Raw genomic sequence first — 25,056 nt, 5'->3', positions numbered from 1 at the left:
TACTTTCCCACCAAGCTTTGTATTGTCAGCAAACATGGATAATTACACTCGGTCCCTTCATCTAAGTCATTAATATAGATTGTAAATAGCTGAGGCCCAAGCACTGATCCTTGTGGCACTCCACAAATTACAGCCTGCTAACCTGAGAATGACCCGTTTATCCCTACTCTCTGTTTTCTGACCGTTAACCAATCCTCTATCCATGCTAATATATTACCCCCAATCCCATGAGCCCTTATCTTGCGTAGCAACCTTTTTTGCGGCACCTTATTGATTGCCTTTTGGAAATCCAAATATACTACATCCACTGGTTCCCCTTTATCTACCCTGCTAGTTACATCCTCAAAAAACTCTAATAAATTTGTTAAACACAATTTCCCTTTCATAAAACCATGTTGACTCTGCCTAATCATATTATGATTCTCTAAGTGCCCTGTTACAACTTCCTTAATAATGGATTCCAGCATTTTCCCGACGACTGATGTCAGGTTAACTGGCCTGTAGTTCCCTGTTTTCTCTCTCCCTCCTTTCTTGAATCAGTGGTGTTAAATTTTCTACCTTCCAATCTGCTGGGATCGTTCTAGAATCTCGGGAATTTTGGAAGATCACAACCAATGCATCCACTACCTCTGCAGCCCCCTCTTTTAGAACCCTCAGATGTAGGCCATCAGGTCTAGGGGATTTGTCAGCTTTTAGTCCCATTAGTTTGTCTAGTACTTTTTCCTTACTGATATTAATTCCCTTAAGTTCCTCACTCTCATTTGCCCTTTGGTTCCCCACTATTTCTGGTACGCTTTTTGTGTCTTCTAATGTGAAGACAGATATAAAATATTTGTTTAACGTCTCTGCCATTTCCTTATTTCCCATTATAATTTCTCCTGTCTCAGCCTCCATGGGACCAATGTTTACTTTTGCTACTTTCTTCCTTTTTACATACTTGTAGAAGCTCTTACAATCTGTTTTTATATTTCTTGCTAGTTTACTTTCATATTCTATTTTCTCCCTTTTTATCAATTTTTTGGTCATCCTTTGCTGGTTTCTAAAACTCTCCCAATCCTCAACCTTACAACTATTCTTTGGAACATTATAAGCCTCTTCTTTTAATCTAATACTATCCTCAACTTCTTTAGTTAGCCACCGATGGATCGCTTTTCCCGTGGAGTTTTTATTTCTCAATGGAACGTATATTCGTTGAGAATTCTGAAATATTTCTTTAAATGTTTGCTACTGCTTATCTACCGTTATATCTTTTAATCTAATTCCCAATCTACCTTCGTCAACTCGCCCCTCATACCTATGCAATTGGCTTTATTTAAGTTTAGGACTCTAGTTAAGTATGTCACTCTCAAACTCAATGTGAAATTCTATCATATTATGATCACACTTCCCCAGAGGATCCTTTACACTGAGATTACTAATTAACCCTAAATCATTACATATTACAAGATCTAAAATAGCCTGTTCCCTGGCTGGTTCCACGACATATTATTCTAGGAAACCACCTCAAATGCACTCCATGAACTCGTCCTCCCGACTACCTTTGCCAATTTGGTTTGCCCAGTCTATATGAAGATTAAAGTCCCCCACGATTATTGCAATACCTTTGTTACAAGCTCCTATTATTACTTGATTAATACTCCGTCCAATGGTATAGCTACTGTTATGGGGCCTATAAACTACTCCCACCAGTGTTTTCTGCCCCTTGTTATTTCTTATCTCCACCCATACTGATTCTACTTCCTGATCTTCTGAGCCAAGATCTTTTTTTACCACTGTCCTTATCTCATCCTTTATTATCAGGGCTGCACCCCCTCCTTTTCCATTCCGCCTGTCTTTCCGAAACGTCAAGTACCCTGGAATATTTAGTTCCCAACTTTGGTCACCTTGAAACCACATCTCTGTAATGGCTATTAGATCAAACCCATTTATCTATATTTGTGCAACTAATTCATCTATCTTGTTACGAATACTTTGTGCATTCAGATAAAGAGCCTTTAATTTTAACTTTTTACCATTAGTCCCTGCTTTCTTTGTTCATTGATGCACTATTCCTGTTAAGTTCTCTGTCCCCTCCTTTCACACTCTGCTTATCTTTACCCAAATTGCTACACTGCTCTATTGCCTTGTCTTTTTCATTTAGATTTATAAATTTCCCCTCACCTGACCTCCCCCGCCCCCCCCACCCTGTCCCTCTTTTTAGTTTAAAGCCCTATCTACAGACCCTAGTTATTCAATTCGCCAGGACACTGGTCTCAGCCCGGTTTAGGTGGAGCCCGTCCCAACGGAACAGTTCCCCCTTTCTCCAGTACTGGTGCCAGTGCCGCATGAATTGAAACCCCCGTCTCCCACACCACTCTTTGAGCCACGCATTTAACTCTCTGATCTGTTTGTCCCTATGCCAATTTGCACGTGGCTCAGGTAGTAATCCAGGTTCTGCTTATTAATTTAGACCCTAGCTCAAACTCCCTCTGCAGAACCTCATTCTTAGTTCTACCTACGTCATTGGTTCCTACGTGGACCACAACAACTGGATCGTCCCTCTCGCGCTCCAAGTTCTTTGCCAGCTGCGGAGAAATGTCCTTAACCATGGCACCGGGCAGGCAACACAGCCTTCAGACCTCTCGGTCGTGGCTGCAGAGAACAGTAACTCCCTCATTTGTTTATCTAGCTTCCCCTTAAAGGCATCAATTTCTCCTGGTGCCTGAACACCACCACCCAGAACAAATTAACCAGCGTTTGCAGTTTGAGGGATCTTACTGTCTGCAAAATGTTTGCCACATTCACCTACAAGCTCCTTGCACCAGCTCCTGAACACATAAAATCCTCCCAATCACATCCAGAGATGGAAAAGGGAGTCAGTGGAAGCGTTTGTTGACAGAGTCCCATGGTAAATGTTAGTACAGATCAGAGGTTTGTTCAGTTTGTACAGTCACGTACAGCAATCCCAATTTTGATTCCAACTCACAGGAAGAGGGTTTTATGTGAGATGTAACCAAGGAAGGAACTGTCGTCGCACACCACCCCTCCCGTTCAAACTGACCTCTCTGAGTATAAACAGCCTGATACGGCAGTAACTGCTGACGTCCAGTATCATATTTGCTGGTTTTTCAAAATTTTAATTCCTTTCTGCTTGATGGAAAAACACTCTGGATACTTTATTGTTGCAGCTGCCGGCTTGGCTCAGTTGGTAGCATTCTCTCCTCTGAGTCAGAAAGCTGTGGGTTTAAGGCCCCGCTCCAGGACCTGAGCACTTAATCTGAGTTGACACTCCGAGTGCAGTACTGAGGGAGTGCTGCACTGTAGGAGGTGCCGTCCTTTGGAAGATACATTAAAATGATACCCTGCCTGATTGTTCAGGGTTCAAGTGGATATTAAGGTTCCCATTGGATGAAGAGCAGGGAGTTCTTTCTTTGTATAACCCATCTTCTCTCCTCAACTAACATCACTAAAAAAACATTAACCGCAAATTCATCTCATTCCTGCTTGTGTGATCTTTCTGTGTGCAAATCGGCTGATGCTTTTGGCTACATAACATTTACTGCACTGGAAAATAGTTCATTGTATATAAAGCGCTTGAAAGCATTTCTGAGAGACACGATAAGGTGCTGTTTAAATGCAAGGCTTCCTTTTCCAGTCTCACCCAAACCCGACACCTTTCCTTCCAAAAACAAAAACCGAGCAAGCTAGAAATACTCAACAGGTCAGGCAGCATCTGTGAAGAAACAGGTCAGACAACATTTCAGGACTGAAGATGCATTTAAGGGGAAGCTAGATAAGCACGAGAGAGAAAGTAATATAAGGTTATCATAGTATCATAGTAGATACAGCACAGGAGGAGGCCATTCAGACCATTGTGCCTGTGCCGACTCTTTGAAAGAGTCCCAGTCCCTGGCTCTTTCCCCATAGCCCTGTAAGTTTTTTCCCTTCAAGCATTTATCCAATTCTCTTTTGAAAGTTATTATTGAATCTGCTTCCACCACCCTTTCAGGCAGTGCATTCCAGATCATAACAACTCGCTGCGCAAAAAAATGTTTCCTCATGTTGCCTCTGGCTCTTTTACCAATCACCTTAAATCTGTGTCCTCTGGTCACTGTCCCTCCTGCCACTGGAAACAGTTTCTCCTTATTTACTCTATCAAAACCGTTCAAGATTTTGAACACCTCTATCAAATCTCCCCATAACCTTCTCTGTTCTAAGGAGAACAACCCCAGCTTCTCCAGTCTCTCCACATAGTCCCTCATCCCTGGAATCATTCTAGTAAATCTCCTCTGCACCCTCTCCAAGGCCTTCACATCCTTGCTAAAATGTGGTTCCCAGAATTGAACACAATACTCCAGCTGAGACCTAACCAGTGTTTTATAAAGGATTAGCATAACTTCCTTGCTTTTGTACTCTATGCCTCTATTAATAAAGCCCAGGATCCCATATGCTTTTTTAATAGCCTTCTCAACTTGTCCTGTCACCTTCAAAGATTTGTGAATGTGCACCCCCAGGTCTCTCTGTTCCTGCACCCCCTTTAAAACTGTACCATTTAGTTTATATTGCCTCTCCTCATTCTTCCTACCAAAATGTATCACTTCATACTTCTCTGCATTAAATTCCATCTGCCATGTGTCTGTCCATTTCATCAGTCTGTCTCTGTCCTCCTGAAGTCTGTTATTATCCTCCACATTGTTTACTACATTTCCGAGTTTCGTGTCATCTGCAAACTTTGAAATTATACCCTCGATATCCAAGTCCAGGTCATTAATATATATCAAAAAGAGCAGTGGTCCCAATACTGACCCCTGGGGAACACCACTGTATACTTCCCTCCAGTCTGAAAAACACCCATTCACCACTACTCTCTGCTTTCTGTCCCTTAGCCAATTTTCTATCCATGTTTGCCACTGTCCCTTTAATCCCATGGGCTTTAATTTTGTTAACAAGTCTACTATGTGGAACTTTATCAAATGCTGATGGGGCGAGATGAAATAAGGTGGGAAGGTGGGAGGAGGTTTGTGTGGAGCATAAACACCAGCACAGACCAGTTGGGCTGAATGACCTGTTCCTGTGCTGTAAATTCTATGTAATTCTATGCACTTGACCTTTTAATGCTTAACTAGACATAACAGTGTAGCATTACTCTGCACCTAGGCACGGTGAGAATGTTTTGCACCAACACTATGTGCAAAAAAAAAGGAAAACACTTAATTCTCCAGCACTAACATTATAGAATCATAGTATGATACAGCACAGGTGGCCACTCAGCCCATCATGCCTGTGCCAGCTCTTTGAAAAAGCTATCCAATTTGTCCCACTTTCCTGCTCTTTCCCCATAGACCTGCACATTTTTCCTTTGCAAGAATATATCCAATTCCCTTTCGAAAGTTACCATTGAATCTGTTTCCACCATCCTATCAGGCAGTGAATTCCAGATCATAACAACTCGCTGCGTAAAAATAATACTCATCTCCCCCTTGGTTCTTTTGCCAATTATCTTAAATTAGTGTTGTCTGGTTAATGACCCTCCTGCCAGTAGAAGTTTCTCCCGATCGATCAAAACCCTTCATGATTTTGAACACCTCTATTAAATCTCCCCTTAACCGTCTGTGCTCTAAGGAGAACAATCCCAACTACTCCAGTCTCTCCACGTAACTGAAGTCCCTCATCCCTGGAACCATTCTAGTAAATCTCCTCTGCACCCTCTCCAAGATCTAGACATCCTTCTTAAAATGTGGTACCCAGAATTGGACACAATACTCCAAATGAGGCCTAACCAGTGATTTATAAAAGTTGAGCATAACTTTTGTACTCTATGCCTCTATTAATAAAGCCCAGGATCCCATATGCTTCTTTAACAGCCTTCTCAATTAGTCCTGCCACCTTCAAAGATTTGTGTATGTGAATCCCCAGGACTCTCTGTTCCTGCACCCCCTTTAAAATTGTACCATTTAGTTTATATTTCAAAATGAATCACTTCACACTTCTCCGCGATAAATTGCATCTGCCATGTATCTGCCCATTTCACCAGTCTGTCTGTCATCCTGAAGTCTGCTATTATCCTCCTCACTGTTTACTACATTTCCGAGTTTTGTGTCATCTGAAAACTTCGAAATTGTTAGCTTGGTGAAAACATTCAGTAAAATAATTTTCCTAGGCCAAATGGTAACAGGTTATCATCTCACCCAATTTATAGTGACGTGTCCCTCCCCAGATAGGTAAAGGTCTGACCTGCGTTTACAAAGGGCTTCATCAGATGTCTAAGAAACATCACAACAGGCTTCACGTACAATGAATTACTTTGAAGTGCAGTGACTGGTGTAATATAGGACAATGCAGCAGCCATTTGCCCACAGTAAGATCTCCGAAGCAACCATGAGATGAATAAAAACAGTCTTTGGTGGTGTTGGTTGAGGGAAGAATACTGGCCAGGACATTAGGAGAACTCCCTGATCTTCTTCAAAATAGTGCTGTGGCATCTTTAACGTCCAGCTGAAGGGCAGACTGCACATTTCATCCAAAAGACGGCACCTCTGACAATGCAGCACATCCTCAGTACTGCGATGGAGTGGCAGCCTAGATTACGTGCTCGATTCCCGACATTGGACTCAAGCCCACAGCCTCTGGCTCAGAGGGAAGAGTGCAACCTACGGAGCCAAAGTGGAAACAATATTATGCCCTCTGCAGTTCATTAGATCGGGGCTGAGCCAGTGTTCCTCAGTTTTCTCTTGGCACCAACTGCACCATCCTCTTCAGCTCGCCAGTCCCCAACCACGACTCCGTCACCCTCCGCGGAACTAGCTCCCTGCTCATCCAATCCATTACCAACACCAGGTCCTTCCATCTCTATGACATTACCTGCCTCTGCCTCAACTCTCCTCACCTTGAGCCTCGATCACTTTAACTCTTTTCTAGCTGGGCTCCACCCTCATAAAGATACAAAGGCAGGTAAATGGAGTTGAGGTACAGATCAGCCATGATCTGATAGAATGGCGGTACAGGCTGGAGGGGCTGAATGGCCTACTCCTGTTCCTATGTCAGCCGTGGCTCAGTGGGTAGCACACTTGCCTCTAAGTCAGAAGGTTGTGGGTTCATAGTCCCACTCCAGGGACTTGAGCACAAAATCCAGATTGATACTCCAGTGCAGTACTGAGGGAGTGCTGCACTGGCGGAGGTGCAGTATATCGGATGAGACATTAAAACCCCGTCTGCCCTCTCAGGTGGATGTAAAAGATCCTATAGCATTATTTCGAAGAGGGGAATTCTCCCCGGTGTCCTGGGCCAACATTTATCCCTCAACCATCATCACTAAAACAGATTATCTGGTTATTACCATATTGTTGTTTGTGGGATCTTGCTATGTGGAAATTGGCTGCTACATTTCCTACATTACAACAGTGACTACACTGCAAAAAACGTATTTCATTGGCTGTAAAGCGCTTTGGGATGTCCCGAGGCAGTGGAAGGCACCATATAAATACAAGTCTTTCTTTCTTTCATGGAACAGGCTCGAGTGGCTGAATGGCCTCCTCCTGTTCCTATGTATCAGGCTCGAGTGGCTGAATGGCCTCCTCCTGTTCCTATGTATCAGGCTCGAGTGGCTGAATGGCCTACTCCAGTTCCTATGGAACAGGCTGGAGGGGCTGAACGGTCTCCTCCTGTGCTGGAGGGGCTGAACGGTCTCCTCCTGTGCTGGAGGGGCTGAACGGTCTCCTCCTGTGCTGGAGGGGCTGAACGGTCTCCTCCTGTGCTGGAGGGGCTGAATGGTCTCCTCCTGTTCCTATACTGGGATTATCGGCGGGACAATCACCAGGAGTTCATCAGGCAGAATGTCAGCTCGATATCACTCGTCACATAGCGCAAACCGCGAGAGCTTTTCCCTCTCCTGACCCTCATTTCCCCGAGCACTCGTACGACCCAAGAACTCTCCTACACCTCACGCGGTGCTATGCCACCTAGGATGGCGCAAACCTTGCCAGAATAAATCACCGTCCCTGTCAATCATTCTACAAAAATATTTTGCGCAGAGAGCGTGTTCCGAGACATCATCGAGTGACACGAGAGCACTTTCTCATGTCCTATTACCGATCCGTCAATGCTGAAATTCTCCTCTTATTGTGACAGACTGAGCTGTTCGGCGAGGAAATGCCATCAGGGAATATCAAATGCTGCAGAGATATTCTCCCTGATAGAGGTCAAGACTCTGGTTGGGGAGGGGGGGGGAGCGGGGGAGGGGGGAATCACCGATGCAGGAACACGACCTTGTGTTTTTTTTTTCTTCCTTTTTCCGATGGAATCATTTACGGGCCACTTTGCACGTGTTCCCTCGGTTCCGAGCTGAGAGATACAATTACAGCCTAGATTGAGCTTTTGGGCAGGGATCCAATTTATGTTTCCATCTCGAAGACAAAAAAGTCTTTCGAAGCCTGGGGCTGCTACTCGAGCTTAGAGAGCCTGACATTTTTACCGCCATGATCCACCATGCCTGTCAGGTGGAATGAGTCTTTTGTCTTGGCTTGCCACTCAAAAGCATTGCCTTTACAGCCTCTTAAGCAACGCGGGGCTCATCAACCCGAGATATGGATGTCTCTAACCAACTTCCGTCGAGGGCTGCTTCTGAAACATTGCCCTTTACAGGACTTGGAGCAGAGTTGGTCCCATTCAGTCAGCCAGGGCTGAGAATTAAGGAGCACTAAGTACGACTCATCTCTGAACGACCAGCTTTCCCCCTCGTAACCTTGCATTATTTTTCTTTTTGCTTTCTTTCTACAGGTAAAGAGGGTGGGGACCAGGAGATGAAAAAATTGAGAGCTTTTGTTTAAGGTGTTGGGGGGCGGGGGGCATTTTAACCTCGCCCGCCCGCCCGTGGGGAAAGTGACGGGATCGGGTGCGATGATGATTTTACACCCCGCCCGATTTTACTCTCCACTGAAGCGGGGGGGAGGGGGGGGGGGGGGGGAGGAGGGGTGTGTAAAACTGGCAACTCATCCGATCCCATGGGTTTCCTGCTCGGAGTTAGGTTAAAATTACCCACCGTATGACTGCGTTCTGGAGGCATAGCAGCACATTGGGCCCGTCCTCTGATACACTGCAGTACAGGTATGTAAGTAAGGAGCTGCACACCTGCCACAACCACACACTATGAGTTCAAGCATTCAATGGCTTGGTGCCTGGGCTCCTCCAATGGTCGAGTGGAGAAAGGCAGCATCCAGTATGAAACAGAGCCATACAAACAACGACGGTCCTGGATTTGATCGCTAGTCTGGAGGTTCAACTGGTCTCAGTAACCGGGGAGGGGAGGGGAGGGCTGGGCTTCTGCTTCCATTATGCCTGGACATTGGGTATGGACAGGATTAGGGCCGGCTGTAACGGCCTTTTGTGTACTTTTATTCCACCTGTGGGGGGAGTCCAAAACTAGGGGCCATAAATATGATAGCCACTAATAAATCCAATAAAGAATCCAGGAGAAACTTCTTTACCCAGAGAGTGGTTAGAATGTGGAACTCACTCCCACAAGGAGTGGTTGAGGTGAATAGTGTAGATACATTTAAGGAGGAGCTAGATAAACACATGAGGGAGAAAGGAATCGAAGGATATGTTCATAGGCTGAGCTGAAGAAGGGATGGGAGGAGGCTCGTGTGGAGCATAAACACCGGCAGAGACCAGTTGGGCTGAATGGCCTGTTTCTGTGCTGTAAATTCTATGTAATCACCCAAGGTCCAATAGCGTGCTGACATTCACTGGCTGGTTTGATAGTTGGTATCCATGGAACCACACCCAGCAAGGTTCAGCACCTCTGGGAAAGGGGGTGGGGGAGGTGGGAAGTAATCTGATGACAGTAATTGCAGTCCTGTGCCAGTTGACACAGGACCTTGCAGGATACTGGGATATGCAGGAGAGCGGAAACCAATCCTACCATTCATCATCCTCTATATATGACAAGCAGCATTAGAACAGCTGTATCTTGATAAGTGTGTGACTAGTGTACCACGAAATTTAAAGCTTAGATCAGGGCCTGTGCATTATGGAAGCGAGTTGGAAATGTAATTGTGGGGTGGAATGATGCGCATTAATTTGATGGGAGCAGTACATTCCACACAGACCCTGTCGAACCTGCGCACAGACACACTGCTCTGCGACACCGGGCAAAGGATTGTGCCACAGTGGCAGTTCCTCTCCGAGGCATTCCTGATCTCCGCACTAGGGAGTCATTTGCTTTTTGAAAAGCATTAAAGAGATGATTCCGCCCTGCTCTCTCCTGAATGTGGCCACCACAAGGATGGAGGCGTGAACAGAATTCAATTGATCTTTACACCTCGCTCCAAATGTCAGATATTTACAATCCAGCTAACATTTTACTCAAGGCTATTTTTAACCAACTAAATCCAACAGAGGGGGGCAGGATGTTGAATCAATGTGCTCCGACAGCCCATCCCCCCCCAATTTTAACACACAGAACCAGCTATAATACAGGGGGAGGTGGGGTAAATGCTTTTTGAAAACAAACTATATGGGTTCTTTAGAAATGATACATTTGTATTAATACAAATAATTTGTATTAATCCCTGTAACCTCCTCCAGCCCCACAACCCTCCGAGATCTCTGTGCTCCTCCAATTCTGGCCTCTTGCGCATCCACGATTTTAATCACTCCACCATTGGCGGCCGTGCCTGTAGCTGCCTAGGCCCTAAGCTCTGGAATTCCCGCCCTAAACCTCTCCGCCTCTCTCTCCTCTTTTAAGACCTTTGACCAAGCTTTTGGTTATCTGTCCTAATATCTCCTTATGTGGTTCGGTGTCAGATTTTGTCTGATTACGCTCCTGTGAAGCAAGTGGGGCATTTTACTACATTAAAGGCGCTATATAAATGCAAGTTGTTGTTGTGTGCAGCAGGGGGGGCAGTTATGACACTACAACTGAGACGAGTGCCCCTTAGACATGGCACTTGCTGCTGATCGCTAGACAGGAAAGTGCTCGGAGGGGAGTCGGCTTGTTACATAGAACATACAGCACAGAAACAGGCCATTCAGCCCAAAAGATCCATGCTGGTGTTTATGCTCCACACGAGCCTTCTCCCCCCCACCCCCCACTTTATCTCACCCTATCAGCATAACTTTCTATTCCTTTCTCCCTCATGTGTTTATCCAGCTTCCCCTTAAATATATCTGTGCTATTCGCCTCAACTACTCCATGTGGTAGCGAGTTCCACATTCTCACCACTCTCTGGGTAAAGAAGTTTCTCCTGAATTCCCTGTTGGATTTATTGGCGACTGTCTTATATTTACGGCCCCTAGTTCTCCTCCGCAAGTGGAAATATCTTCTCTACAACGACCCTATCAAACCCTTTCATAATCTTAAAGACCTCTATCAGGTCACCCCTCAGTCTTCTCTTTTCTAGAGAAAAGAGCCCCAGCCTGCTCAATCTTTCCTGATAGGTACAAGCTCCTTGTTGGAGGAGCCTGCCAGCACTCAGTCTCATAGCGCATGGTCGCCTGGGCAAGGCACAGGGGGGGCGTCCAGCCCAGTCAGCTGGCTCAGTCACAGACTGAGAATAGCAGCAGCTCATGTGGCTATTATGGCATTGATCCCAGAGCCTGTTGGCTACTCAGCTCAAGTGAGAAATGCAGTGTACCTAATAGCATTGTGAGAACACCATCGGCAAAAGGACTGTAGTGGTCCAAGGAGAAAACCCATCACCACCTTCTCAGGGCAACACGTTTTGGGCAATAAATGTGGCCCTGCCAGCATCAGCCACATCCTGAGAACAAATTTATTTGCTGAGGTCTTGAGCCTGGTAGGATCTGGGCTGTACGTGAGGCCGTTTGCAAACTAGCTCAAAGTTGTCAATCTCTTTTAATGCTTCTTTTGATTATTCCCATCTGATTTTTGCTAGATTCCCAGCCTCAATACCTTTTGTTTCTGCATCTTTTAAAATATTTGTATTTGGCCTTAATGTTAGTTCTGTTATTCCTGTTCAGTTTATTCTTGGCCTCTTCGCCTCCATCCCTACAGCTGCCTCCAAGTCACACCTTTCCTCTTCAGTGTCAAAGATTTCTTTCATGCTCGACAAAGCCCAAGTCCGTCCAAGACTTGAAAACTGTTCCCAGATCTGGGAAGATCGTCTAATACCTCTCATTCACTTCCAGATGGGACAAAAGATTATCAACTGGTGGGCAATTTCTCTCACCTCTAAACTCCTAGCTCTCATCGCAATCTTTCTGCTCTATTTATTGATACTACTTTGGTCATTGTTCCTCTGAATATTCGTCATTCCTTCCAGTTCCAAGTACTAAGATCCTCCTCTTTCCTGTATCCTCGCTGTTTTGAAAGGACGGGGGAAGAGAGAGAAAAAAAAGTGATAAAAGGGAAATGAGAATTGTTTTGGAGCATGAAAGGAACTTGCATTGATATAGCAGTTTATCGTGTCGTTAGATGTCCCAAAGTGCTTCACAAACAAATGAAGTATTGTTGAAGCAGTCACTGCTGCAGATTCAATATACCATCTCCAACTCCACCCATTCTTTTCCAGGACCTGAAAATTGGAGAACTCAACTCTCTCTTTTGTTCCTTTTGGATTCTGCAGGTTTAACACCCCAGGATTTACCCAACCACTACTACCAAGTCTTTTCTCAATCTCAGCGGTGGAGCCTTGCACTGTGGGCCTTCACCCAGGTTTCTCAAATGAGCCTCTTCATTTTGCGACTCCCAGAGCAACACCATTTTGGTCTCGTGGCATTTGGGTAGGAAAAATATTAAACAGGTGATGAGGGTTAGCAGTGCCTGTGTCGCACGACACTGAGACTTTCTGATGGTGGGTTGGTGTCAAGGAGATGTGCCAGGCATCACCCATCACCATCACAAGGAGACTAAGCTTGCCATGAATTAATTATGGGCTTGCTTCAAACATCTCGAAGCAGGAGGCTGCAGAACGGCATTCTGAAGTGATTCTCTTGGCCGAGAAGAGGTGCCTGGTACTGGGGAAAAAGGTAGAAAAGAAAACTAAACAAAATGCAAATAAACTCAGGGACTGGGGAAAGTGTCTTAAAAAGCAAATAGAGGTTTTTTAAAAAATAAAAATACTTTATTACAATAAATTTTTTACATTCAAGAATGAACAGTGGAAAAGATTACCATGACCCTGCAGAGGGCTTGTGATGGACCGACACTGGTACAATATGGAGTCATCTGGATTACAAAAACCAAAGTTACACTGTGTAGCAAGGCACGCAATGAACAGATGTCCAATACATTGACAATTTGATTCTGAGCGAGGGCATGAATTCATCTAATTTATATTGTCTGTTCCTCCAAGTTTCCTCCTTCTCCCTTCCCAAGGACTGCAAGCTTACTGCTTCATCCAAGGAGCTATTCGTCAAGTGTCAGACTACAGTGAGCGCCAGTGGGACAACCCATCGCAAGAGGGCATCGCAGCTCAGCTCAATCTTGTCTTTATCCAACACACAAGTGTTCAAGCTGGGGGCACAGTGCAACAATCGGGAGCAAGAACAGCTGTTTCCCCCCCCCCCCCTCTACAGCTTAGAAGCACTGAGCTCAATGACCCACAACTGAGATCAGCAGACCAGGAATTAAAGCTGGTGCTCTGTTAGTACCATTCCAGGCAGTGCATTAACGCACCAAGCCTCTCATTCTTTCCTTGGGTCCCTTCCAGGTCATGCTTTAACTGCAGTCCCAGGCTTCTGCCATGGTCAGCTGTCAGGAGGTACGTGACTGCTTCCTAGCATTTGTGGAGTTAGCTAATCTCAGCAGGACTGCAGTTGGCCTCAGTGCCCTGGATTAGGGAGGAAAGATAAAAGCCAAATCAGCCAGGGTTCCTCCTCCTTTATTGCTAACCAATGACTCCCGCTGCAAAGTGCCTGCGTTGGGACTTTGGGCCGGGACACAACCAGGCTTGGCAGCGAGGCTCCTCTGTGGTGAAGTAACCTGCCAACTCTGACTGTCATGAAGAACAGCCATTTATTTGGGTGCGGAACCAGAGGGTGCCCAGTGCCTGTGAAACCATATTCCAACATCAGACAGTGCCTTCAAGGGAGATGGGGGAAGCTTGAAAAGAAAATCAATCTTAATAGCAGGCAGGAAAGCGTAGCCTGGCAGCATTTCACACTCCAATTTCCTCCTCTACCCCCCATAGCCAGGACACGTGGGCATCAGATTTGCCACTTTGCGCCCGCTCAGAGACTCGGGATCTCTCGACTGCATGGTGTGGTAGGCTGCTGCTTCAATGTTCTTTGCCACTGCATTACTTTGGAATGCAACGTCTTGCACACACTGAGGACAGGCAATACACACGCTAGTAATAAGCCTGCAAATGCTTGCACTCTCACCAGGAAGAGCAGTCACACAGGTGTGTCTCTATTCCTCAGCTGTTTTTTTGTAAAACAACTTTTTTTTAAAAAGGTGAGAGACTAAGAAATGTTGGTAGTCAGAGGGATTTGGGTGTCCTTGTACACAAATCACAAAAAGTTAACATGCAGGTACAGCAAGCAATTAGGGAGGCAAATGGTATGTCAGCCTTTATTGCAAGGGGGTTGGAGTATAAGAGTAAGGAGGTCGGAGTATAAGAGTAAGGAGGTCTTGCTGCAAGTGTATAGGGCTCTGGTGAGAGCACACCTGGAGCACAGTGTACAGATTTGGTCTCCTTACCTAAGGAAGGATATACTAGCCTTAGAGAGGGTGCAATGAAGGTTCACGAGATTGATTCCTGGGATGAGAGGGTTGAGTAGAATGGGCCTATACTCTGGAGTTTAGAAGAATGAGAGGTGATCTCATTGCTGTGTCCTCTGGCTGGACAGTCCAGAACTAGAAGTCATAGTTTCAAGATAAGGGGGTCGGACATTTAAGACTGAGACAAGGAGAAATTTCTTCACTCAGAGCGTTGTGAATCTTTGGCATTCTCTACCCCAGAGAACTGTGGATGCTCAGTCGTTGAGTATATTCAAGATTGAGATCGAGATTTTTGAACACTAAGGGAATCAAGGAATATGGGGATAGGGCAGGAAAGTGGAATTGAGGTCGAAGATAGCTATGATCTGATTGAATGGCGGAGCAGACTCGAGGGGCCGGATGGTTTACTCCTGCTCCTATTTCTTACGTTCTTATGTAATTCATCCACCATAACTTCTGTTTCTAGGGCAAACGGTGGTGTTGTGCTTATGTTACTGGACTAATAATCCAGGGAATGTGAGTTCACATCCAACCGTGGGCAGTCTGAGAATTTGAATTCAGTTTTTAAAATATCTGGAAATAAAAATCTGGTCTCAGTAAAAGTGACCATGAAGCTGTCGGATTGTCGTAAACACCCAACTGGTTCACTAATGTTAGGGAAGGAAACCTGCCGTCCTTACCCAGTCTGGGTCTATGAGACTCCAGTCCCACACCAACGTGGTTGACTCTTAACTGCCCTCTGATGTGGCCGAGCAAGCCCCTCAGTCATGAAGGCCCACCACCATCTTCTCAGGGCGACTAAGGATGGCCAATAAATGCCGGCCTTGACAGTGATGCCCACATCTCTAGAATGAATTTTAAAAACTAAATCCTGTCCCTGCATTTTGGAGGCAGTTGGCACACACAAGTCCCAACAGATATAGGTACACACTAACACACCAATCCGTGTCCATATGAATCCCCCACACTGAAAGTTCCTGTGGGTTAGGGAGTGGGAAAAGCTGAAGAGCAGGTGCTTGGGAGGATTATATCATCGTACAGCGCAGAAGGAGGCCATTTGGCCCATTGGCCTATGCCGGCACTTTGAAAGAACAATCCAAATAGTTCCACACCCTGCTCTTTTCTCATAACCCTGCAAATTTTTCCTTTTCAAGTATTTATCCAATTCCCTTTTGAAAGTTACTGTTGAATCTGCTTCCACCACCCTTTCAGGCAGCACATTCCAGATCATCTTTAACTCACTGTATAAAAAAAATTCTCCTCATCTCACCTCTGGTTCTTTTGTCAATTACCTTAAATCTGCGACCCTCCTGCCAGTGGAAACAGTTTCTCCTTATTTACTCTGTCAAAACCCTTCGTGATTTTGAACATCTCTATCAAATCTCCCCTTAACCTTCTCTGCTCTAAGGAGAACAACCCCAGCTTCTCCAGTCTCTCCACGTATATGAAGTCCCTCATCCCTGGCACCATTCTAGTAAATCTCCTCTGCACCCTCTCCATGGCCTTGGCATCCTTCCTAAAATCCCTGAATTGGATACAATACTTCAGCTGCGGCATAACCAGTGATTTACAAAGGTTTAGCATAACTTCCTTGCTTTTGTACTCTTATGCCTCTATTAATAAAGCCCAGGATCCCGTATGCATTTTTAACAGCTTTATCAACTTGTCCTGCCACCTTTGTGTAAGTGCACCCCAAGGTCTCTGTTCCTGCACCCCCTTTAAAATTGTGCCATTTTGTTTATATTGAGTTTCATGTCATCTGCAAACTTTGAAATTATACCCTGTATACCCAAGTCCAGGTCATTAATATATATCAAAAAGAGCAGTGGTCCTAATACCGACCCCCGGGGAACACCACTGTATACTTCCTTCCAGTTTGAAAAACAACTGTTCACCATTACTCTCTGCTTTCTGTCTCTTAGCCAATTTTGTATCCACGCAACCACTGCCCCTTTAATCCCATGGGCTTGAATTTTGCGAACAAGTCTATTGTGTGGCACTTTATCAAATGCCTTTTGAAAGTCCACATACACAACATCAACCGCACTACCCTCATCAACCCTCTCCTTTATATCATCACAGAACTCAATAAAGTTTGTCAGACGTGATTTGCCTTTAACAAATCCGTGCTGGCTGTCATTTATTAACATAAAATGGAAACATAAAATAAAGGTTGGAGGGGAGCTGCCTTGGTCAGGTTTCATATACATTCTAGCAGCCAGCTCGGGAGCAGCACTCATTAGCACTAAGCCCTGGCAGCAGATTGCCCCAGCTGCCCTCTCAGCCAGGGCACGGTGCATGATACAAGGACACCTAGAGGAGGAAAAGAAAAAACATTAAAAAATGAAAGAAAGAAAAAAAAACCTCATTTTAACTCTGATCAGTAAATTCCAAGTAAATTATTGCGACCTTAAAAGTTGATCGGTAGGAAAAGTAAATACTGGAGGTATTTGAAGTCTGAAAACAAAAACAGAATTACATTGAATTTACAGCACAGAAACAGGCCATTCGGCCCAACTGGTCTATGCCGGTGTTTATGCTCCACACGAGCCTCCTCCCTCCCTACTTTATCAAACTCAATCAGCATAACCTTCTATTACTTTCTTTCTCCTGCTTATCTAGCTTCCCCTTAAATGCATCTTCAGTCCTGAAATGTTGACTGACCTGTTTCTTCACAGATGCTGCCTGACCTGTTGAGTATTTCTAGCTTGCTCGGTTTTTGTTTTCGGAAGGAAAGGTATCGGGTTTGGGTGAGACTGGAAAAGGAAGCCTTGCATTTAAACAGCACCTTATCGTGTCTCTCAGAAATGATTTGAAGCGCTTTATATACAATGAACTATTTTCCAGTGCTGTAACTGTTATGTAGCCAAAAGCATCAGCCGATTTGCACACAGAAAGATCACACAAGCAGGAATGAGATGAATTTGCGGTTAACGTTGTTTTAGTGATGTTAGTTGAGGAGAGAAGATGGGTTATACAAAGAAAGAACTCCCTGCTCTTCATCGAATAATGTCATGGGAACCTTAATATCCACTTGAACCCTGAACAATCAGGCAGGGTATCATTTTAATGTATCTTCCAAAGGACGGCACCTCCTACAGTGCAGCACTCCCTCAGTACTGCACTTGGGAGTGTCAACTCAGATTAAGTGCTCAGGTCCTGGAGCGGGGCCTTAAACCCACAGCTTTCTGACTCAGAGGAGAGAATGCTACCAACTGAGCCAAGCCGGCAGCTGCAACACTAAAGTATCCAGAGTGTTTTTCCATCAAGCAGCAAAAATGATACTGGACATCAGCAGTTAATGCCTTATCAGGCCGATAACATTGAGAGAGGCCAGTTCGAGCTGGGACGGAGCGACAGAGCCGGGGGAAAGGGGGACAGGGAGCGACAGAGCCGGGGGACAGGGAGCGACAGAGCCGGGGGACAGGGAGCGACAGAGCCGGGGGACAGGGAGCGACAGAGCCGGGGGACAGGGAGCGACAGAGCCGGGGGACAGGGAGCGACAGAGCCGGGGGACAGGGAGCGACAGAGCCGGGGGACAGGGAGCGACAGAGCCGGGGGACAGGGAGCGACAGAGCCGGGGGACAGGGAGCGACAGAGCCGGGGGACAGGGAGCGACAGAGCCGGGGGACAGGGAGCGACAGAGCCGGGGGACAGGGAGCGACAGAGCCGGGGGACAGGGAGCGACAGAGCCGGGGGACAGGGAGCGACAGAGCCGGGGGACAGGGAGCGACAGAGCCGGGGGACAGGGAGCGACAGAGCCGGGGGACAGGGAGCGACAGAGCCGGGGGACAGGGAGCGACAGAGCCGGGGGACAGGGAGCGACAGAGCCGGGGGACAGGGAGCGACAGAGCCGGGGGACAGGGAGCGACAGAGCCGGGGGACAGGGAGCGACAGAGCCGGGGGACAGGGAGCGACAGAGCCGGGGGACAGGGAGCGACAGAGCCGGGGGACAGGGAGCGACAGAGCCGGGGGACAGGGAGCGACAGAGCCGGGGGACAGGGAGCGACAGAGCCGGGGGACAGGGAGCGACAGAGCCGGGGGACAGGGAGCGACAGAGCCGGGGGACAGGGAGCGACAGAGCCGGGGGACAGGGAGCGACAGAGCCGGGGGACAGGGAGCGACAGAGCCGGGGGACAGGGAGCGACAGAGCCGGGGGACAGGGAGCGACAGAGCCGGGGGACAGGGAGCGACAGAGCCGGGGGACAGGGAGCGACAGAGCCGGGGGACAGGGAGCGACAGAGCCGGGGGACAGGGAGCGACAGAGCCGGGGGACAGGGAGCGACAGAGCCGGGGGAAAGGGAGCGACAGAGCCGGGGGACAGGGAGCGACAGAGCCGGGGGACAGGGAGCGACAGAGCCGGGGGACAGGGAGCGACAGAGCCGGGGGAAAGGGAGCGACAGAGCCGGGGGAAAGGGAGCGACAGAGCCGGGGGACAGGGAGCGACAGAGCCGGGGGAAAGGGAGCGACAGAGCCGGGGGACAGGGAGCGACAGAGCCGGGGGACAGGGAGCGACAGAGCCGGGGGAAAGGGAGCGACAGAGCCGGGGGAAAGGGAGCGACAGAGCCGGGGGAAAGGGAGCGACAGAGCCGGGGGACAGGGAGCGACAGAGCCGGGGGAAAGGGGGACAGGGAGCGACAGAGCCGGGGGAAAGGGGGACAGGGAGCGACAGAGCCGGGGGAAAGGGGGACAGGGAGCGACAGAGCCGGGGGAAAGGGGGACAGGGAGCGACAGAGCCGGGGGAAAGGGTCAGGAGAAAAAGAAAAGAAAAATCACTGAAGACTTTACAGGTCGTTCTTTTTCTTTTCTTGTGAATTTGGTCATTTTTTTCTCTTTTCTCGAGGCTGCCTGACCTGCTGGCTGCTTCCAGCATGTTGTGTTTTTATTATGGATTTGATGTATTTTTTCCTCTTCATATCACTTATGGATCGCTCACACTTGGTCGCCGCTTCTCTCCTTGTGAAAGCTGAACACCATCTAGGACAAAGTCGCCCTCTTGATTGGCACCCCATCCACCACCCTAAACATTCACTCCCTTCACCACCGACGCACAGTGGCTGCAGTGTGTACCATCCACAGGATGGACTGCAGCAACTTGCCAAGGCTTCTTCGACAACACTTCCCAAACCCGCGACCTCTATCACCTAGAAGGACAAGAGCAGCAGGCGCATGGGAACAACACCACCTGCACGTTCCCCTCCAAGTCACACACCATCCCGACTTGGAAATATATCGCCGTTCCTTCATCGTCACTGGGTCAAAATCCTGGAACTCCCTTCCTAACAGCACTGTGGGAGAACCTTCACCCCACGGACTGCAGCAGTTCAGGAAGGCGGCTCACCACCGCCTTCCCAAGGGCAATTAGGGATGGGCGATAAATGCCGGCATTGCCAGCGACGCCCACATCCCATGAACGATTAAAAAAAACCTGAGCTGTGAACCCGCTCGTTGTACATGGGTACCCCAACTCAGCGAGCCATTAGGTCCTCCGTAAGAAGAAGCCCCCCTGTTGTGTGAGGACACTTAAGGCGCTGCCATAAAAAGAGAAAACCAAGCACTGGGGTTCATTTCTAAAGGGATAGAATTGAGAAGCAGAGAGGTTATGTTACACCTTGGTTAGATCACACTTGGAGTACTGTGCATAGTTATGGTCCCCACGTTATAAAAAGGATATGGAGGCACTGCAGAAGGTGCAAAAAAGATTTTTTTAAAAATTCATTGGGCGTTGCTGGCCAGCGTTTATTGCCCATCCCCAATTGCCCTCGAGAAGGTGGTGGTGAGCCACCTTCTTGAACTGCGTGGCTTGCTTGGCCATTTCAGAGGGCTATTATCTGTGGGTCTGGAGTCACATAAAGGCCAGACTGGGTAAGGACGGCAGGTTTCCTTCCCTAAAAGAACATTAGTGAACCAGATGGGTTTTTAACAGTAATCTGGTAGTTTCATGGACACCATCATTGATGCTAGCTCTTTATTCTAGATTTTTATTTAATTAACTGAATTTAAATTCCCCAGCTGGATTTGAACTCGTATCTCCGGATTATTAGTCCAGGCCTCTGGATTACTAGTCCAGTAACATAACCACTATGCTACTGTACCCGGTCCTTTACTAGGACGATACCAGAACTGAGAGGTTATAACTATCGAAAGACTGAACAGACTAGGGCTCTTTTCTCTAGAAAAGAGAAGACTGAGGGGGTGACCTGATTGAGGTCTTTAAAATTATGAAAGGGTTTGATTGGGTAGACGTAGAGAAGATGTTTCTACTTGTGGGGAATCCAAAACTAGGGTTCATAAATATAAGATAGTCACTAATAAATCCAAAAAGAAGTTCAGGAGAAACTTCTATACCCAGAGAGTGGTTAGAATGTGGAACTCGCTCCCACATGCAGTGGTTGAGGTGAATACCATAAATACATTTAAGGGGAAGCTAGATAAACACGAGGGAGAAAGGAATAGAAGGATATCCTGATAGGGTTAGATGAAGTAAGGTGGGAGGAGGCTCGTGTGGAGCATAAATACAGACATAGACCAGTTGGGCCGAATGGCCTGTTTCTGTGCTGTATATTCTATGTGATATTTTATAGGGCTCCTCGTTGTGTTTCAGATGTGCCGTGTGTCACTCCCCATTTTTATAACTGTCGGGGAGCTCTTCCCTGCAGCATTGCTAGGCTCGGCTGTTAGTAGGGAGGCTGTGAGCCCTAACGTGCAGGACCCATACCGCTCATTTACTTCCATTAATTGCCATGATCCGACTGCTGTCAGTTGGCTGGTTTACACTGCGGAGCGCAGCAGACGAGGATGAACTGTGCGCCGGCAGTCAGCTGTGCCCCAGTACAGTGGGAGCATCTCTTTACACACAGCAGACAGCTCTTCACTATAAAGGGATTCCACTGCATGACATGCAAATTGCAATTAGGCAGAAAAAAACAGATCCAAGCATCATAGGAATGCTGACATTGCAATCAAAGGTAACATCCTCAAAACAAATCAATGATCCGCGGTAAGAGCATCCATCCTGAACAAGAGCAGCTAACAGCTCCCTGGACTGACTCAAACTGAAGAGGCACTAACACTTTATGGCCAAAACTCAGGTAATCCTTTCTTTTCGCATGAGTGATTCCACCAAACAATGTCATGGGTCAACCGAAGCTCACAGCCAAGATTCTACTCGCGACATTATCAACGGGACCATCTACTGAGGGGGATGGGGGAGTGTGTATGTTGCATTTTTTTTTAAAAATCAGGATTAACTTTTATATTTTAATAAGAGCTCATTGCCCATCGGGATTTTAAGTGTTTGCGGCTAGCAATTTACTTTTAAAACATAAAGGCTACTGAGGTATTGCAATCCCGTTTAATGCAGCAATGCCCACCGGGCATTGTGACACAGCAGTGAACTTGTTCATCGAGAAGAGCTCCCAAGTGGAAGCAACTATCTGAAGTGCATTGTCCCAGAATACTTTTGCCAGTGCGGTTTAGTAAACAGGGGGCGACACTTGCTGTTGCTTGCATCCCCAAAGGGAGATAAATGAATCTGTGCTGCAGATTAAAATAAAACGCACTGAGCGGTGAATAAGGACACTAGTACAAACTCTATCCAGACTGATGGGATCGATGTGTCCTCTGTCTGCAGGTTGTAGGGGTCCTTTGGGAAAAGAGTTTAGGCATTCTCAATCCAGTGGGTTTGAGTCCACAGTGCAAAACCAGGGAATTGGATGTATACTTGAAAAGGAAAAATTTGCAGGGCTTATGGGGAAAGAAGAGGGGGAGTGGGGCTAATTGGATAGCTCTTTCAAAGAGCCAGCACAGGAACAATGGGCCGAATGACGTCCTTCTGTGCTGTGAGAGTCTATGATACATCTAATTGGGCACTAACCAGACAATCGCACTCAGGGTGACTGCTAGTGTGTGAATTGGAAAAAGTGCCACACTCGTGCAGTTTAGAAAACAAAGAACTTGCATTTATAGAGCACATTTCACATTCCCAAGACATCCCAAAGTTCTTCATAGCCGACTAATTACTTCTGAGGTGTTGTTTCGTAGGCAAACATAGCGGACAATTTTATAGAAAGATTAAATTCACAAAAAAATAACGGGGCAAAAGTCTATTAATCGGCAGGAGAACGGAGAGCGCCATGGATTATAAATGAAATAATGACACTGGTGTCCATCAGCATGCTGCAATATTATCGAGATTCAACTACGCAGGTCTTGGGGTAAGAAGAGGACACAGAATACAGCTAGGGTCAGATCTTTTCCTGTAAACTCAAGACGTTACAGACAAGCAGCGGACACACCAGTTGTAAATGAGTGAACAGAAACACAGAGTACCTGGAATGTGGCAAAAGTGCCAGTCCCCGAGGTTTGGAGGCATTTCAGCGAGGGCATGCTGTCCGCCAGACTGGAGCAGCCTAACCACAGAGACCTGGGCACAGAACACTGTGAAAGAGAGGAACACAATGAGATGGGGGGGTTGGGGAAAGACAAGATAAATAAAACCAGATGAGTACAGAATGACACAGCCTGTACTCTGCAGGTTCGCGAGCCCACACTATACAACCAGAAACCCAGCCCTTTCAGATCTGAACCACCGGGTCAGTCAAACACCAAACTCCTGGCAACTGTACCAGTCACCTCAGAGATATCACAGAAAGAATTCATCTGTCAGAGGTACAGGCTTTTTTCCCTTGTGCGGGTAATCCAAAAAATGATCATGTTCCTTGCACCAAGTGCTTTTTGACTTTTTAAAACTGAGATAGGTACCAGTAGAGTACAGTTTGTGCACCGCAGAGTGCCTGTTATATGGTGTCTCTGCAAAAAGTTAATATATCTTTTAAAGAAAAATTAAAGCGGGGAACTAAATCTTTTCACAGGTAAGACACATCCAGTTCCCACTGATACACAAAGTAAAGCTTTAAATAGCAAACAGCACAAAGCTATTGCTTGTCATTAGGATTTCAGTAAAGTGTAGTGCCTGTGAACCTTTTATACTGTGCCCACTTGAACTGTGAAAAACACCGTTGTACAACTATAGATTTTTGTCCTTCCAAACTTGGGCTGTGCCTGCAGAGTGCCTTGGGCTGTCTCATTTAGAGTGAAATATTGTGGGGGGGGTGGGGGTTATAGGCCTCTCTCACTGGAGCTTGGAACAACTTTAGGTAAGAACTGCCATATAAGAAGCACATTAACATTCAGGTGTACAGGGTTTAAGTGCGACTTTGCCTACAATGCAGTGATATTCATAATGCTGCCTGGGGCCACTTTCAGACCCCTTTACTTCACCTTCCCTTATGGCCTGTTGCTCAGAGTGCCTTAGACCCACATTCCAATACCTTGCGGGGGAATCACATTTACAGACCCCCGTCCCATCACTGTGTGGGGAAATAACAGGTACAAACCCACATCCATCACTGTGTGGGGGAATCACAGAAACAAACCCACGTCCCATCACTGTGTGGGGGAATCATAGACCTTACCTAAGAAAGGATGTACTTGCCATAGAGGGCGTGCAGCGAAGGTTCACCAGACTGATTCCTGAGATGGCAGGACTGATGTATGAGGAGAGATTGGCTCGACTAGGCCTATATTCACTAGAGTTTAGAAGAATGAGAGGGGATCTCATTGATACGTATAAAATTCTGACAGGGCTAGACACACTGTATGCAGGGAGGATGTTTCCCCTGGCTGGGTGGGCTAGAATGAGGGATCACAGTCTCGGGATATGGGGTAGGACATTTAGGACTGAGATGAGGAGAAATTTCTTCTCCGAGGGTGGTGAACCTGTGGAATTCTGTACCACAGAAGGGTGTGGAGGCCAAGTCACTGAATATATCTAAGAAGGAGCTAGATAGATTTCTAGACACAAAAGGCATCAAGGAGTATGGGGAGAGAGCGGGAATATGGTATTGAGATAGAGGATCAGCCATGATCATATTGAATGGCTGAGCAGGCTCGAAGGGCCAAATGGCCGACTCCTGCTCCTATTTATGTTTCTATGAGACACAGACTCACATTCCAATATGTGGGGGAATCAGACACAGACCCACATCCCATCACTGTGTGGGGGAAATCAGACACAGACCCACATCCCATCACTGTGTGGGGGAATCAGACACAGACCCACATCCCATCACTGTGTGGGGGAAATCAGACACAGACCCACATCCCATCACTGTGTGGGGGAATCAGACACAGACCCACATCCCATCACTGTGTGGGGGAAATCAGACACAGACCCACATCCCATCACTGTGTGGGGGAATCAGACACAGACCCACATCCCATCACTGTGTGGGGGAATCAGACACAGACCCACATCCCATCACTGTGTGGGGGAAATCAGACACAGACCCACATCCCATCACTGTGTGGGGGAATCAGACACAGACCCACAT

At 46.9% G+C, this 25,056-nt stretch overlaps 1 protein-coding gene across 2 annotated transcripts in view; it reads right to left on the bottom strand.

Moving 5' to 3' along the window:
• The window catches only part of LOC137339910 (beta-TrCP-like), a 149,565-nt gene that overhangs the window by 103,485 nt on the left and 21,024 nt on the right, over nt 1–25,056 (bottom strand). For both annotated transcript variants that reach the window (XM_068001974.1, XM_068001975.1), the window contains exon 2: nt 22,994–23,101. In XM_068001974.1, the coding sequence (XP_067858075.1) occupies nt 22,994–23,101 (108 nt within the window). The remainder of the gene's footprint in view (nt 1–22,993; nt 23,102–25,056) is intronic.

The sequence above is a fragment of the Heptranchias perlo genome, chromosome 21, assembly GCF_035084215.1.
Source record: "Heptranchias perlo isolate sHepPer1 chromosome 21, sHepPer1.hap1, whole genome shotgun sequence".
Taxonomy (NCBI): domain Eukaryota; kingdom Metazoa; phylum Chordata; class Chondrichthyes; order Hexanchiformes; family Hexanchidae; genus Heptranchias; species Heptranchias perlo.
The sequence above is the reverse complement of the archived record's forward strand: the minus strand, read 5'-3'. Positions and strand labels throughout refer to the sequence as shown.